This window comes from Ammodytes marinus (genome assembly GCF_949987685.1).
Source record: "Ammodytes marinus genome assembly, chromosome: 7".
Taxonomy (NCBI): domain Eukaryota; kingdom Metazoa; phylum Chordata; class Actinopteri; order Uranoscopiformes; family Ammodytidae; genus Ammodytes; species Ammodytes marinus.
This window is the reverse complement of record NC_137211.1, coordinates 7,882,424-7,898,325: the sequence shown is the minus strand read 5'-3', so window position 1 is coordinate 7,898,325 and position 15,902 is coordinate 7,882,424. Positions and strand designations below refer to the sequence as shown.

Sequence of the window (15,902 nt, the reverse complement as noted above, 5' to 3'; positions counted from 1 at the left end):
CATCTCAATTATAAACCAATGTACCACTCTAAGGCATGGAAACATTTAACTTTTTAAATGCTAATCTTTAGTTTTTAAACGATCATGTTAAGAAATCTGTCCAGCAGATGATGAAGAACCAGTGACTGTGTATGTTGAAAAGTATATTTGTCAAATGCAACTTAACACATCACTTTCACACTGTGGAGGTTGGACAGAAGCAGTACATGTGTTATAATCAGTTCCACTGTGACACCACAGTGTCAACCATAACTGAGTTTGTCTATACTATATGATTACATCATTAGTAGTTGAACAATCAACAGGCTGCCACAGACAACCTCCATTGTAGAAATGTGGTCCACATAGCCATTTTTATGACCTTAATGTTTATTTTCCCTTCAGCGTTGTCAATTCCCAAACTAAGAATGGTGCCACGCCGCTCTACCTGGCTTGCCAGGAGGGCCATTTGGAGGTTGTCCAATACCTGGTCAAGGATTGTGGGGCAGATTCAAGTATCAGAGCCAATGACGGGATGACACCTCTGCATGCTGCTGCCCAAATGGGCCACAACACAGTCATCGTCTGGCTGGTAAGGTTGAACGTCAGGAAACTATAGATAAAAGTAAAAAGATTTTTACTATTGGCAGGTCAATGAAAAGTGTTCTGTTACTTTTCACCCAATAGCAGCTTTTATTAACTCTTTGCATTTTATCAAATGAATATAAAATGTTTCGCTACCCTCAACCTTTTTTTTTAGATGAGTTTTACGGAGATCAGCCTGACAGACCGGGACAGTGACGGGGCCACGGCCATGCACTTTGCAGCCAGTCGTGGACACTCAAAGGTGCTCAGCTGGCTGCTGCTGCACGGCGGAGAGATCATCACTGACACCTGGGGAGGGACCCCGCTTCATGACGCTGCAGAGAACGGCGAACTGGAGGTATATGTTTGTGTCTTGTTTCCTTTACTTATGTAGTGCTCTGAGTCTGAGTGGAATTGACAGTGTAATAGAATATTTAAAATGTCAGATTATACCGATCAGTATCTTCAGAATATGTCTATATGGTTGAAAGCGACTCAACAATCACAACACCCATGGCTGGATATAAAACAATCTGATTGCCTAGAATTATCAATATCAGACCTAATAATAAAAGTAAAGTAACAAACTGAATCAAGCAGTATTAAAGTCCTTAAGAGACAGAGGTGCTGCCTGATTTTCATTAATCAATAACAAGGAGAAACAGAATCTGTTTTACTTAATTATATTAAAAAATAGTCATCAAAAAAGTATTTGAATCGCATATTGAGCTAATTTATTCAGTTTTGGTCATAGTTTTCCAGTTATCTCTAAAAGGCTGAGGAATACACAAGCATGTTGTTAACATTCAAATGTAAAGGCTTTCTGGAGAAAGACTTGCTTAGATTTGTAAAAGAAAAAATGTTTTTTTAGACTGTGGACTGACTTTGTGCAAAATGTTGGCTTTCCTGATTTTTTTTTTACATTGCCAATATGACCTAATGTTGAGAGTAAAGCAGTCTAAAACTAGCCTGGCATTCCCAGACCTGCCACTAGGCGCTGGCAAATTAAATTTGCTGCGCGTGTTGGTCTGGAGACGCTCCGTTGAAGCTTATCAAGACTACCAGAAATCTGGTATAACGTTTCAATTGGTTCTATCTAATATGGGCGCGCCAGAGCCCTTTATATGGTGCTCTGGGGAGGACGTAACCGGATGACGACAGTGACGTGCATGCGACGTCGAAGCTGTGATAGTAAACATCAAAGATGGCTGCGGATATGTTGTGTGAGTTTGAGACTGCTTTGGCCTCGACCCTTAACGAATTGGAAGACGGGACTCATAGCTTTCACTAGCAAGTAAGTGGAATGTTCTGTTTTGCCGACCGACAACGGCAAACGTTTAATTGAACAGTTTAACAGCTGTTCGCTAAACGAACGGGGCTTACGTCACTTGTGCATCGCTCTGATTGGTTGTAGTGCTATCCAACTGCGTGCAGTGGCATTTGAAATGCACGAGTAGGAGCCGCCCCTAGAGTTGGAAATTACTATTGATCGTCGCCAGACCCTCTATCGTTCAAGATATCAGGGTCAGGATTTCCAGGCTAGTCTAAAACTACAATGATATGTACATTATATTCATATAAGTTATGTAGAGGCATAATGATTAATGGTGCCAGTTTTACATGTTACCATCTGTTTTGAGTGAATGACCTCTAGCTTTGACCCATTACTTTGACTAATGTTTTGTTGTATCAAACTATTTATAGGTCTGATCAGGCAACTGTTTCAGCACATGGCTAATTTAGATTGTGTCCACAAGTCTATGAACTACATGGTTAAAATAATCAGGTGATATTTTACAATGAGTCATAGTAATTCATATGAAGTCATGGCTTCAGATTCTTAATCATGGTATAATACATTTAAATCTAAAGTTTTTTTAATTAAGTACAGTAAATCCAAACTTTCTTTGTAAATCTTATGTATAGCAATCACTTTAACTGATACTGTCATTGTGTCCATCTTATCTGACTTCAACCACTTCCTCTGTCTCATGTCTCTAGTGCTGTCAGATTCTTGTGGTCAATGGGGTGGACCTGGGCATCAGAGACCAAGATGGCTTCACAGCAGCCGACCTGGCAGAATACAACGGCCACTCCCAGTGTGCCAAGTATCTGCGCACTGTGGAGAACATGGTGGGCAAAGTATTTTAATCTACATGAACTTTGAAAAAAAGTTGTTGACATTTATCCAATCTACTTCAGCTTCTACTACTTGTTGTTTCAGCAGGCTTTTGCCAATCATTTGAGGTGCCTTGAGAATAAATCTTATTATATTAAAATTAATATTTATATAACATTTTAACATTATTTCTACATCATAAACAATGTCTAGTACAGACTTTACCAAATGTTATCTAAATGATATGCTGCATGCTATTCATTATACTGTATGCTGCATGCTATTCAAAATTAAATCTAGCTGTTTTGAGTCAGTTACATTTTTAACTCTTATGCCATCTAATCAAACTTGGATACATGACTTACCAATATTTTTTTGCATTTTCGAACACCACTGGTCTTATGGGATCTTTACTCGTTGACATCAAAAGGAGAAAATGTTCAGAATTGGTTCTAGAAAGAGAACATTTGTGAAGGATAGCATGTGAAATGGTGTCTTGTTTATGCCTTCAATACTACACAATGCCCAACTTCTATTTCATCCTTTTCTGCATATAATGAGGAGTTATGTCTGTCAAGCTGACTATATGTTCAATGTGTAATATAAGTGAATTCACTGTGAATTATTAGAATAATTAATCATCCTAATTTTTACTTAGTTTTTCACCCAGAGCAAAAATGCAACCTAAAGAACAAGCATAGCCTATCAAAAAAATGTCCTTTGATGGACATCAGTTGCTAATTACAAGAGCTACTGTATTGACACTTTACATACAGTGCCCTCCACAGCTAAAACCCACTAAAACTCTCAAGTGGCCGGTTGATTTAATAAGTACCTCACACTGAACTCTCTATGGTGTAAAGGAAACATATTCCAACCGTTTCCATTAGGAACATTCAGCCCATTGAGTGCTGCGCTTGTGGGAAAAGCAGAGGACCCCAGAGCCTTTCTGATCAGCTGTGAGATGTTTCATTAGTGTGTAATAATTTAACCCATAACGCTGTTCTCCACATGGACTGAGAGGCTGGTGGGATTTAAGAACTGAAGAATGGACAAGTAGAACATTAATTTTTACGATGAATGTATCCGTTGTGTTTAATTGTGACTGTAAATGTCTAAATGATATGAACAAGACTTGTTTTAATAGTTAGAAATTACTTAGGAATCAGATAATATATTGTTTTTTTCCACTGTGTAAATCATATCCAAATATTTTACAGTTCAACAAAGCAGACATCTTGACACTTGTATTCATGAACTGTATCTTCTTACAGAGTGTGGAGCACAGAGTATTGTCTCGGGACCCTTCAATGGACCTCGAATACAAGCAACCGGACTCGGGCCTTTCATCCCCAAACACCACCATGCCCCCTGCCAACCAGGCAGCACACTTTGACATCAGTTCACCATCAAGTTCCCTGTCCAACTACGACTCGGCCAACTCCAGCCAGTCCAGCACTGGGGAGAAGAGGAGTAGCCTAACAACGTCACGAGGACCGCCCGCTCAGCTGAACACAGTAGCACAAACAGGTCTGAAGAAAAACTAATACACATATTAAACCTTTTTACATTTAGGCTGAAACTTTGTTTTCTAAAGGTGAACTGACAAGGTAACTAGAAAAAAACTGTTGTGTTTAATTTGGTTCTATGTCATTGAGTCATGGTATACTGGTGCTGCACCCTAGTGGTCTGTGTTCAGACAGTTTGTATAACTATGAGTAACTCGTGTTTCTCTATCAAGTTTGACTGTGCACTGAGTACATTTTATGACTTTTTTACTTTTGTTGACTTTAAATCAGCAGTACACAATGTTTGGTTTCTTATGAGAAAGTAAGTCATTCTACATGGACTGTGTCTTTGTCACAGGTGCATCAGAGTCAGCCATTTCAGACATGCAGGCCTATATGGACATGTTAAACCCAGACATTCGCTCTGACATGCCCAAAAAGAATGAGCTACCTGCCAATGCCGCCTCCAAGCCTCCACCGCCGCCGCCACCAACCTACCCACCCCCACCTCCCCCGCAGGCTCCCCCGGGGCCCCCTCCACCCCCTGGCTACCCAGCCCCACAGCCCCCTAGGGAACCGTCATCAGACGAGTTCCTGAAAGTGAAAAGCAACTTGCGGCACGTGGGGAGCAACAACAGCAAGAAGGAGGTAAGTAAAAGGTGGTAAGCTCCTGGCTTGAGATCGAAAGATGAAGCAATTGTAAGTCGAGCCTCAGAGCTGTGCAAAGGTTTCCTCATCTAGAGGGTAATCTCTTCAGAACACGGCATTGTATCATATACTGATTCGCTTGATGTAGTTCAAACAGGCAGGCTTTATTTGATTCAAAATGAAGATATCCCAAGTTTTGGTGAACATTTTAAAAAAAAATAAACAAAATTAAATGTCTCACATAATGAATGATATGGAACAATCCTAACGAAGACGGAAGGACCAGAGTGCTTACCATAAATTGGCCATTAGCTGCCATTTTCCCTTGTGTCTAATCAGCTGAGCTATTGCTCTTGTGTAACAATGGGCCTTATCTGGGTCCCCACAATGATGTTATTGTGTTAGCATGGCTAGCCTGGCTAACAAGGCTAACAAAGATGCTCATTACTGTGGCATGTCCTCTGGCTTGACACACAACGGTTGTTGTGATGGGTTTGATTTTAATTGATGTAATTAATTTGGCTTCGGATCACTCAAAAATGTGTTTAAGAAGCTGAGGAGAAGCATCAATTAAAATTGGCATCAACATTAGTTTCATTGTTGCTCCTGTTGGTTCAGAACTGCTGAAAAGTACATTAAAACCTGTTGCAGTTGTTCTAATTAAATAGTAATTAATTTGTTCAGAGAACATTGTAATTAGTTCAAAGATAAGATATCTAAAGGGATCCCTTTCACCTCATGAAGAATTTAACTGCTGATCTTTACCATGTCTTTCAGTATAAGAACAGCAAGACACAAGTCCAGTCATACATACAAAGTTACTTTAGCTTCAACTAAACACCTTAATGGGTGAGAAACACTTTAGATGGTTACTGTTTAAGGCTTTCTTTCGAAAGGGGGTAAGGTCAGGAAGCTTCAGAACCAGATAATTTGTAATAAATACAAATTGTTCAGACAGAAACACAGACGCTTGTGTATTAACCTGCTATGCAAAGACAGTTAGAAATTACAAAGCCCACAGGTAGCAATAGTGTCTAGTCTCCAGGGTGACCGCTGTGGGTGTTTGAGTGTGCACGCATGCGCAAGAATCCACCATATGAGGGAGTCTTTTTAATTAGTGCCACCCCCTCTCCTCTCTCTACCCCCATTGCCTTGGAATCATACCCAGGTGACTAGCTCGGGGCGCGCCCTCATTAACAATTTAACATAAGCCAGTGCTCAGAGCACATGCATACTCATACATCAATTTGTAGTACCATATACATTGGGAAAAACAATCTACCTTTGGTGCCATAGTAACAAGTAACAAGTAACATTAACTGCACCAACGTAATCCATGGCGTAGATGGAGCATCTCAAAATATTTAGTGGTATTAAAGCTTGGTGTGTAACATATATAAAAACCCTTATTGACTTAAGACTGTGTAGGAAATCTGTTGAGTACAGTTGTACGCGGTCCAAGGTTTCTTTAGTTTTTCAGATTATGAATACATAGGGTTTCTCTAATGCTGCTGCTGCTGCTTCTCTGACCTCATTGTCTGTATTTGCTTTTATTGAAGTCAGGTGTTTCGTGCAGGGAGCCACCAGAAACATTTACCTATCCTATTATAGTCCTTCCAGTAAACTTGGACTTTGAGATCTTACCACGAGTAGTATGTTTTTGCCGGATTTTGCTGCTAAATCCGGGAACTGAAGGCTAGACTTTTTTTTTAATACTACGAAAGCCTAAGAGTGCAGCCAGCAATGATGAGGGCAGTACCTGGGTCTCTCTGTTTTGCATAGGAGTTACTGGATTGCACTGGGGAGTGGTTGGTCTGCAGGCTGGTGGTGACATCATTGCAACTGCTGTGGCTGGCCTGATAGGTAATTGATGAGGCCTGTGGGTAAAGTGAGAGGGCAGGTAGGGTGACAGGCATAGCGCTGAACGGAGAAGAGGTGACGCTCTCGATTTGGTGACAGCTACTCTCTGAGCTCCACCGGGTTTTGTGGATGAGGTTCTGAGCAGGCTGGAGGAGAGCTACAGGAAAAGATTCTTAACACTAAGGTAAGGTGTTAAGAGGAGTAAGAAGGCTTTGTTTTCACCAGCTGCTAGAGTGATGTCATGTAGAAGTTTGGGCTGCAGATAAAGCAAAGATTGTTCTGGCTGATATCCAGGCTCTAAAAAAGTTTGAGCTGTTATTTGGTTAGACATTGAATGCATCGCATCTGTTGTCATGTTTAACTTATGATTGTGTACTTTATTTATCTTCTGTTACCATAGGTAGTCGAGTGCATGTAACTTTTTCCACATTTAGAATGATACAAACTGTCTGCCTGTGTATGATCATTAATAACCACATGCACATACAAGTGCTGAACAATGGTAAAGCAGAACCAGGCTAAACAACCTTTGATAATACATACAAAAACATTAGACTGTAAAAGCAAATATATAACAATGGTTTACTGAAATTCAGATATGTGTGACAAGGAAGAAAGGCTGACTGTGTGTACATTTGTGTGAGAGATGGGAGAGGGCAATGCTTTGAATGTTTGCTATTGTTGGCCCATCTCCCTAAAGGATTACAATCAAACCATCTGTAGCGCTTCCCTGCTCACATTACCTTCCCACATGATGAGTGCTCAGGGACCATTTCAGCAGACAAAAGTCAACAAAACTAAATATGCTTATAAGACCTAAGAACATGACACCACAAAAAAGGAGAGGTCAGGGGTCAGCTATCAATTATTTCCTCAACATTGGACATCTGCTTGAATGATGTCTACAGCCCTTGCCTAGATTTCATGTCTGATGCTCATCCCTAGATTTGAAAGGCAAAGTAACATTATAACAAAGGCCTGCTTGTGTTAGTTGACAGGTTTTGTGGTAAATAACTAAACATTTTCAGTAAAAAGGGGCTTTACTTTTCACTTTTGCATAGCCTTTTTATAATACCCCTTACCCAAAACTCTAACCCCCTAATCCTGTTGGGAAAAAAGTAATGCTCAGGAAAAGATTACATTAAGTCTTTTTGAGTCAAGAACTACATGCAAATGTGAGGCTTTTTGCATAGGAAAATGTATCTACAGATTGACCTCAAGGAGCATGTTAGTCAAAATGCAAGGTGTGCAGGTCCTAATGTTTGGTTTCTCTGAAATGCAGTGTGAACAGCATAAAGTTAGAACTTAGAATAGCAGAATGCAGTGAAGACTCAAGATTCACAGGAGCTTGATATCCTGCTTTTATGGCTCCAGTTGTCTCAGATGTCAGAGTGGAAAGTGATTGTTCTCAACTGAAAAGGCCCAGTTAGTGACCTCTGACCCAGCTCTGTAGAAATAAAGCTCTTACATTGGTACAAAAGCTGATTGTGAACTCTTATTTTGTGGCACTGTCTTTATGAAATATAATGGTAGTGTTTTACTGAAGCTGATTTTAAGCCTTTGTTCTGTTGTTCAAATAAGGCTGCTTTGGTAACACGAGAAAGCTTATCTGGCAACAAAAGCTACTAAGTACGTCTTACACTGGGTTGTCCCACTAAGGTTCATTCCAAAAGCATTTTTAGCCATACGAATGTGATAAAACCATTTCACCTCTCTATATTTTTTACAAATCATTTATTCTCTTATACTAACCATGTTGGCAACCTTTATTTTCAAATGACAATTATGACTTTTATGTATATGATAATTTTTTATATTATATATTATATTGTTATTATTATATGTTTAAAAAGTGAATTTTCCAAATAAATCTGTTAACTTCTAATTTTAGCTAATTCAACTTTTGTTTTGCAAATAATAATAATTTTTATTACTGATTTATATGGCACTTGTTTTCTTGTTTTAAAATACCATAAAATAGGCAAGAGCCCAAGGTGATGTTTTGCTTAGTCCAACCAACAGTCCAAAACCCAAATATATTCAGATTACTATCACATAGGACAAAATAGTAGTAAATGTAAAAGTAAACTCTTATTTTTCTTTATCTCTTGAGCAGCTGACTCCTGGAGAAAGCCACGACAAACTGCGGCGTGTGGATTCAAACAGGAAGTCAAGGAGCTTCAGCAAGCAGCCCAGCACTGGGGACTACTACAAGAGCCTGGGCAGCGACACAGCTGAGCCCCGAGGGAACAAAGGCATGGCCCCCAACGAGGAGGTAACTCAGATCTATCAGATGTATTTTGTAAAGTTATATTTCATCATGGCTAAACTGGACTATAAAATGTATTGCGATGTAATTTGGCAATACAAAAGTGCATAGTGTTACTTTAATGGAAACCCGTATAGGGTTAGTTAATGTGAGTTTAATACACTTTTTTGCTGTGGTTGTACTGTTTAGGATTACGAGGGCATCTCACCCTCTTACAAAAAAATCAGAGGGGGAGGGTCTAGCCAGGTGATTGTGTGTTGGCACAAGGCTACCAAACTGCATGCCCTATTTGCCTGTGCATCATGGCCCTCAGCATGTTACACAATCTTGTGACCTCTTGAGCTTTTGTTTGCCCCCTGATGCAAACTGCTGCCTCATTTCCATTGCTTCTTGAGTCACTAACCAATTGCGTACACTGTCCAAGAACAAACATAGGAAAATCACTTATGAGAGCGCTTAGCAGGACGTAACCAAAAGGATACCACCGCGTAAATGTTTATCTTAATTTTATATATGGCCATTGGCTAAGGATCTGTTGTATGTATTTGTTAGTGACTGCTTTGGATATCCATATGATTGGTTTCCATTTGTGTTAATGAATGCTGGTTAAACCAGGATAATCTACAAGCATGTCTGTGAAATCACAAAATAAACATAAATATCTGTAAAGATGTAAAATAAGAAGGTTCATTTAACCCTAACCTTCAGGTATTACGTGTCAGTAATGTTCTTATCGACAAAAAAAATTATGATTACTATTAATTTCTTTTGATTCAGATTTGGCAATAATAGCCCAAACATAACATGCAATTAATCTTATTTTTATTTGTACTGTAGATGGAGTCTTGTGTCAAAGGTATTAACCGATTACTTTTTTTTTTCTCAAAAACCATTGTGAAATAGAATACTGATTATAAGCGTGTTGAAATTAATTAGAAATATTTGTGTGATAATTACTTCATGAGATTAAAGAATTAACATTTTTGAAATTAAAAAAAAGAAGAAATTAATCCTCTGAATTTCTTCATAATTTATTGAGGCTTGAATTTGGCATCTGAGTTACTCAGTCTGGGTGTGTTGTAACAATGACAAATTTGTGTTATGTTGACATCTCTGAGCTGTCGTTGGTTGTTGCCATTTAGATAATGTGCAGAAATGCTAAAATATGAAAGAAAGTTTGCATAAGTAAACAGATTTTCAAGGCACATTTCTGTCTCTTTAGTGTTTAAAATAGCTGTTTGCTGCCACATATGTGCAAAGGCATCTGAATGAATGGATTGTGTCCTTTTCCATGAGTGTCCCTGGAGAGGTGTTCTTATAATCTCATGGGTATCAGTAGGGGGGTGTTCTGTGTGATACGGGGTATAATCTACATTGAGCCAATTAAGGCCTCAGCGGGGCCCCTCTTGGTCTCAGAGGCACCCCAGCAGATGGACAGGCTAATCGTCGGAAGCAACGGCACGTGCCACCAAGACCCATCTGGACACAGCCCCCCCTCCCAACTCTCTGGGGGGTATGAAAAGTAAAGGGGACAACAATGATGAGCACGCGTATGAAGTATAAGGAGGGGCGGGGTTGGGTTAAATGTCACGGCCCATTAACTTGCTTCCAGCAGAGTTATGGCACGCTTACACAGCCTGTCAGACGCGTGCTCGTAGGGCGTGGGGGTTAAAGCACTATCACTTGCAGTGACAGATGGCGTCTGCCCACTGTTTTCCCCCTAGGGATTAGGTCATATAAGCTGTTATTAGCAAAAGGGCATTATGTCTTTATGAGCTGATTAAAGACGTAAGGAAGCAGAGGGAGGACACCTCTAATAGGGTTTCACACATCTGTCACTGTCGACAGTCTCTCTGTATAAGAATGTAATGCTCACTCAGCTCAGCAAGACTTTCAACTGGCATGCCTCTACAAGCAGGGGACACAAATTCACTGTCACTGTTTAGTGTTTAATTGTAAATATTAATTAAACAATTAATTAATTGATAAAGATAAATAAAAGTTTGGTTTGTATTAAAAAGGTATTTTGAAGAGGCTGATGTGTTAATTGTTTAATGTGTTTATTTTGGTTATCATTTTACATAGAAATGTACGGCTGCCAAATGGAATGCAAAAATCACACAAAGAAAAGCTTTGGGATTTTAAGTATCATTGTATCACCGTTCAAGTGGTGTTTGAATTTAAGTGGACAATACAATTTCACGGGCCAGCTGTCACATCGATAGTATCAGTGACCAAATATTGGCCCAGCAGAGTTATACAACAATGCGGTTGCTAGGAGAAACCCTGCAGGGGTGTCTACACAGATGTAATGGGTATAAAATATGGCTGATTAATTCTGCTGTGTCTCTCCCCCTTCTCCGTTTAGGGCTCAGTGTTATTAGAGGAGCCTACCGACAGCTCCGCCCAAAGTTCTGAGAACGGGAACACAGAGGAATCGGTCGCGCCCCCACCTCCTCCACCTCCGCCCCCTCTTCCCTCAAGCAACCCGACGCCAACACCTCCTCCACCTCCTCCGTTGCCCCCGGAGACGCCAACCACCCAGAATCACTCTTCCACCAACCAGCGACGTCCATCTTCCTCAGCAGGAAGTGAGTGTCCCATAACTTGTTTTCCTTTTTCTTCTACCCTTAGTTCTTTTCCTTACACTAAAAATTTGGTTGAAAAAAAGAGAGAAAAGCAATATATTTATTCAAATTCTTTGGGGGTGAAACCTATACACAGTATTATAGAGTTATTCCTCAAAAAGCAGAGCACCTTGTAATAATAGGCACAATGTAATCTCACTGGGTAAAGGTGAGTTGAGTGTGAACCTGGCATCCTAAATAACAGATTATAAATTAATGATGCAGAGCTACCGTTACCCTGAGATCTGGTTTAGTGTTCAGCCATTTCCTTAAGTGCCCTGCGCTGCCCTGGATGTTGCTGTCTGACGTTTTAGGTGGTTCCCTAAATACATAAAAATGTGAGGGTTGACAAAAATAAAAACTATATGATGGAGTAAGATGTGGCAATTTGAGAAATGTCTTTCTTCAAAATACACAAATTGAAAAGTTGTTAAATGTTATCATATCAAATAAAATGTGTGATCCCTGTTGAAGTTCACGTTTCTAACTTACCGTCACAATTTTTTACAGACATGCCTTAAAGGACAAAAGAAATATCTAACTAATAAATATTCAACCACAAGGCAAAATTAAGTCATAAAATCCTTGACCAGTAACGCTCTTGGAAGAACAATTGCCATTATATCAAGAAATCAACATAACCTAGCCTGCTAATTTCTTAGTAAACTTTGGAAGATCATGAGGAAAACTTCTCAAAGTAATAAAGAAATTCTAAAAATTAGACATTGGGAGAAACCTTAGGATCGGTCAGTTCCCAGATAGTTAGACATGCAACTGGGACTAAAGTTGAGAAACAACATGAACAGTGATAAAAACATACTAGACAAATATTACATTTTTCTGTATCTCTGTTATAAATAATAATATTATACTTATACTTTTTTCTAGTAAGGTTTCGTAACTGTCAAGCCAACACTGTTCTGCTAATATTTCCTAATTATTTTTCTCCCCATTACTGTTTACATGTTCCGTCTTTCACCTGCTCCATCTACACCTGTTTCTCTCCGTTTTGTTTGTTTTGTTTTGTTTTGTTTTCCCCTCTTTCCTGCCATGGTCTGTCCTCACTGCTGCTCTGTCAAGGCGGGGATATGTCTGCCTCTCAGACAGAGGGAGGGGCACCGAAACAAATGAAGAGTAAGTACAGATGGCATCCACTATGGCTAGACAGACGAAAGACCAACATCTGTGGAAAGTGGCTTGAACAAATCTCAATGCCTAATTTCTTACATTTATTACACATAAAAAAATTGTTTATATCTAGGAATCCTAGAAAACATACTTATCAGCCACATAGGGTCCAGATAATAAAATAAATTATAAATGTTAGTTTAGAACAAAGTTTCTAGTGAGAGGCATAAGTGTTACGGAAACGTCTGAGAACTAATTTTCTCAAACAAAGGTTGAAGGATAAATTACAGCGTAATATGGCTTCAGCTTTGTGTCATAGATGTCAAACAGCTCATAGGGCTGTATACAGTACAGCTTTTATAAACCAGTAATAAACATAAATTAAGCTGTAAACAATGAATTGCTTCATTTAGGCACCAATTTACAATCTATACATTTGATCTTTACTCTTTGTTCACCAAATATCCAGTTGTCTCTGCTTTATGCTCCACCTGCTGCCTAATGGTAGGATACCAATAAAATACTTATAGCTAAAGAGCGGTGTGTTCTCACTAATGGCATGATTTGTGCTTCAGCCTAAATAGGCAATAAGCAGGCAGTTAAGGTGGTCATAAAATAAATGAAAGCCACCAACACATCTGACAACTCAAGATGAGTTTACAACTTATAGATACTTGTTGAGAAGACGGCAACAAACCAGGTGGCTGATTGAAAATGCAGCTGCAACATTGTAGACGGTTAGATGTTCCCTATTGTTTTCTATTGATTAACAGAAGGGAAGGGATCCTACTTTTTATATTACAGGACACATACAGGACACATACAGGACACATCTCTGAAGTGCTTTGTGACAGCAGAGCTATTAACAGATGCAGCAGCTTGACTGCTATTACATTTCTAAACCAGAACAAACAAAAAAATGTTGTGCTGTGATGCCTATCAAAGGAGGCAATTTGTCAAATGTTCTTTACCTGTCAAAGCTCCACCCTTTTTTTAAAGTCACTTTGGCAGACCTGTTGAGTCCACACCCCTAGCCTAAACAGAGTTGACTAACATAAACACACAACCTTTGACTCAAAACGCACAAATACTAAGGTGTATTGAAAAAGATTTGTACACCAACGTCAGTCCAGGTTAAATGTGTTTGGCCTTTAAACACATCTGATTGTATATTAAAGTGTTCTGGAGCTCTGCAATGAAGATTTGTCAGAGGGAAATGGATGAAGGTAGGCTGTATATATTGTCAAAATTAGTAATCATGATTATTTTGTGATCCTATAACAATTTTATTTAAAAATATTCTTTCAAGTACTTCAAGGACTTTTAAGAGTTTAAGAGTTAAGAGAGTTTAGGTTTCTCTAATTGCAACTGACAATAAAGTTTCAGTTTGCAGAAGAGTGGTCATGAAAGTGTGTCAGTGTTCAGTAGCTTTTTCCTGTTATTTGCTTAGTATTTGCTCAAAAGTCTTTCTCTATATTCCGGTAAATGCGAGATGATACTGAAATGAATGTGTGTATGTTTAAATTGTTGGTCAGGTTTTCTGCAGTGAAGTTTGGTCCGGTAGGGTGGACTAACAAGCTGGGGATTGAAGGGTGACTGTGTGTGTGACTGTGTGTGTGTGTGTGTGTGTGTGTGTGTGTGTGTGTGTGTGTGTGTGTGTGTGTGTGTGTGTGTGTGTGTGTGTGTGTGTGTGTGTGTGTGTGTGTGTGTGTGTGTGTGTGTGTGTGTGTGTGTGTGTGTGTGTGTGTGTGTGTGTGTGTGTGTGTGTGTGTGTGTGTGTGTGTGTGTGTGTGTGTGTGTGTGTGTGTGTGTGTGTACACAGGCATCCATGAATGTGTGCGTGTGAATGCGTGTTAAATCCTGGCCAGCTTGCCAATGGCTCGCTGTCACTTCCATTTACTGGTGATTCCTTTAGATTTCCCCTGACTGTGATGGGTCTCTATTAGGAAGCTGCTCTCTCCTCCCCAAGAGAGAGAGAGAGAGTGCGAGGGAGAGTGAGGAGGGGTGGCAGGCTAGCAGGCTTTGTGTCTAGCTAGACCATTGTGGTCGCCTCAACAGGGAACATTTTTACGAGGACTTTTATTCCTTTCCCTAAGTAGAAATGAATGATACATGAGGTACTGAGGATATTATAATCATTGGCGGTTTACATTCACAAATACAGGTGAGATTGCTGTTGACTGTTTTGGCATTTAGATCAAATATGTTTAATTTAAAGGTTGTAAAATAAATGCTATAATATTTATTTGTACATTACAAAATCAATTTTGATTAGATAATTTTCCAAGTTTGTTGCACTGATAAAACTAAAACAAAAGATACATTGTTGTTGTTACCCTCACCCTTCCATTGGAGTTTGCTGACTGAAGATATTCTTATTTGTTTTTTCATTTTAATGTTACCAGTTTGAAATGTGGATGTTTGAACAAAAAAATCATGTATTATCAGAAGGTTAAGTGTACAAAATGGTTGCCTCACATGTAAGAACTGCTTTGATGTTGTCTGACTGACATTTCAAATTTGCTCATTAAAAGTTAAACCAAAGTTCCTTTGTAATTGCATTACCAATAGAGGTCATAGTTTAAGTATGAATTTGTTCCGTTGTTCATATAAACAGATTAAGATCCCTGGAACCTACATTTTTACCACAAACATACTTATTTTAGAAATGTAAAGTTCAGCAGGAGCTTAGTGTATACATCAGGTGACACTCTGGAAGAGGTTTTGTGCTGCCTCTGTTTGGGTCCACTGTAGTGAAATAATTTTTAACTGCTCCTCCCCATCTAATCCAGGCTCACTACAAACTGTTAATTGATGCAACAGTTGCCTAGAATGTCCAGTTTTTTATTTGTTTTTGAAATGTATTTAAAGGGGTTTGGTAGCTTGGAAGCTAGCTTGGAAGCTACCAAACCAACAAATTTGAACAAAATTGTGTCAAACCGTTTTGAGGAGGCATGTCTTAAGCAATCCCTGAACCCCAAGAGTTATAAAGACAAATGCCAGTCTAACTTATCATGTTTATCAATGAGAGACAGTGGCTTAGTACACCATAATGACTCCCCATCACGGTCCAACATGCTTCAGGTCAGCATTGTTACCTGCCTGATCGGATGAAATATTTAACACTGAAATGCCACCCAACCCTTCTCTCACTCACTCTTCCTCAGGGTATCGCTCTT

At 39.3% G+C, this 15,902-nt stretch overlaps 1 protein-coding gene across 1 annotated transcript in view; it reads left to right on the top strand.

Annotated features, from left to right (window-relative positions):
- espn (espin) overlaps positions 1 to 15,902 on the top strand; it is a gene marked incomplete at its 5' end in the record, with an annotated part of 35,980 nt that overhangs the window by 8,767 nt on the left and 11,311 nt on the right. Inside the window, 8 exons of the mRNA XM_080030970.1 lie at positions 385 to 571; positions 740 to 922; positions 2,566 to 2,697; positions 3,958 to 4,213; positions 4,550 to 4,839; positions 8,816 to 8,974; positions 11,337 to 11,559; positions 12,676 to 12,729. Coding sequence (XP_079887096.1) covers positions 385 to 571; positions 740 to 922; positions 2,566 to 2,697; positions 3,958 to 4,213; positions 4,550 to 4,839; positions 8,816 to 8,974; positions 11,337 to 11,559; positions 12,676 to 12,729 — 1,484 coding nt within the window. The remainder of the gene's footprint in view (positions 1 to 384; positions 572 to 739; positions 923 to 2,565; positions 2,698 to 3,957; positions 4,214 to 4,549; positions 4,840 to 8,815; positions 8,975 to 11,336; positions 11,560 to 12,675; positions 12,730 to 15,902) is intronic.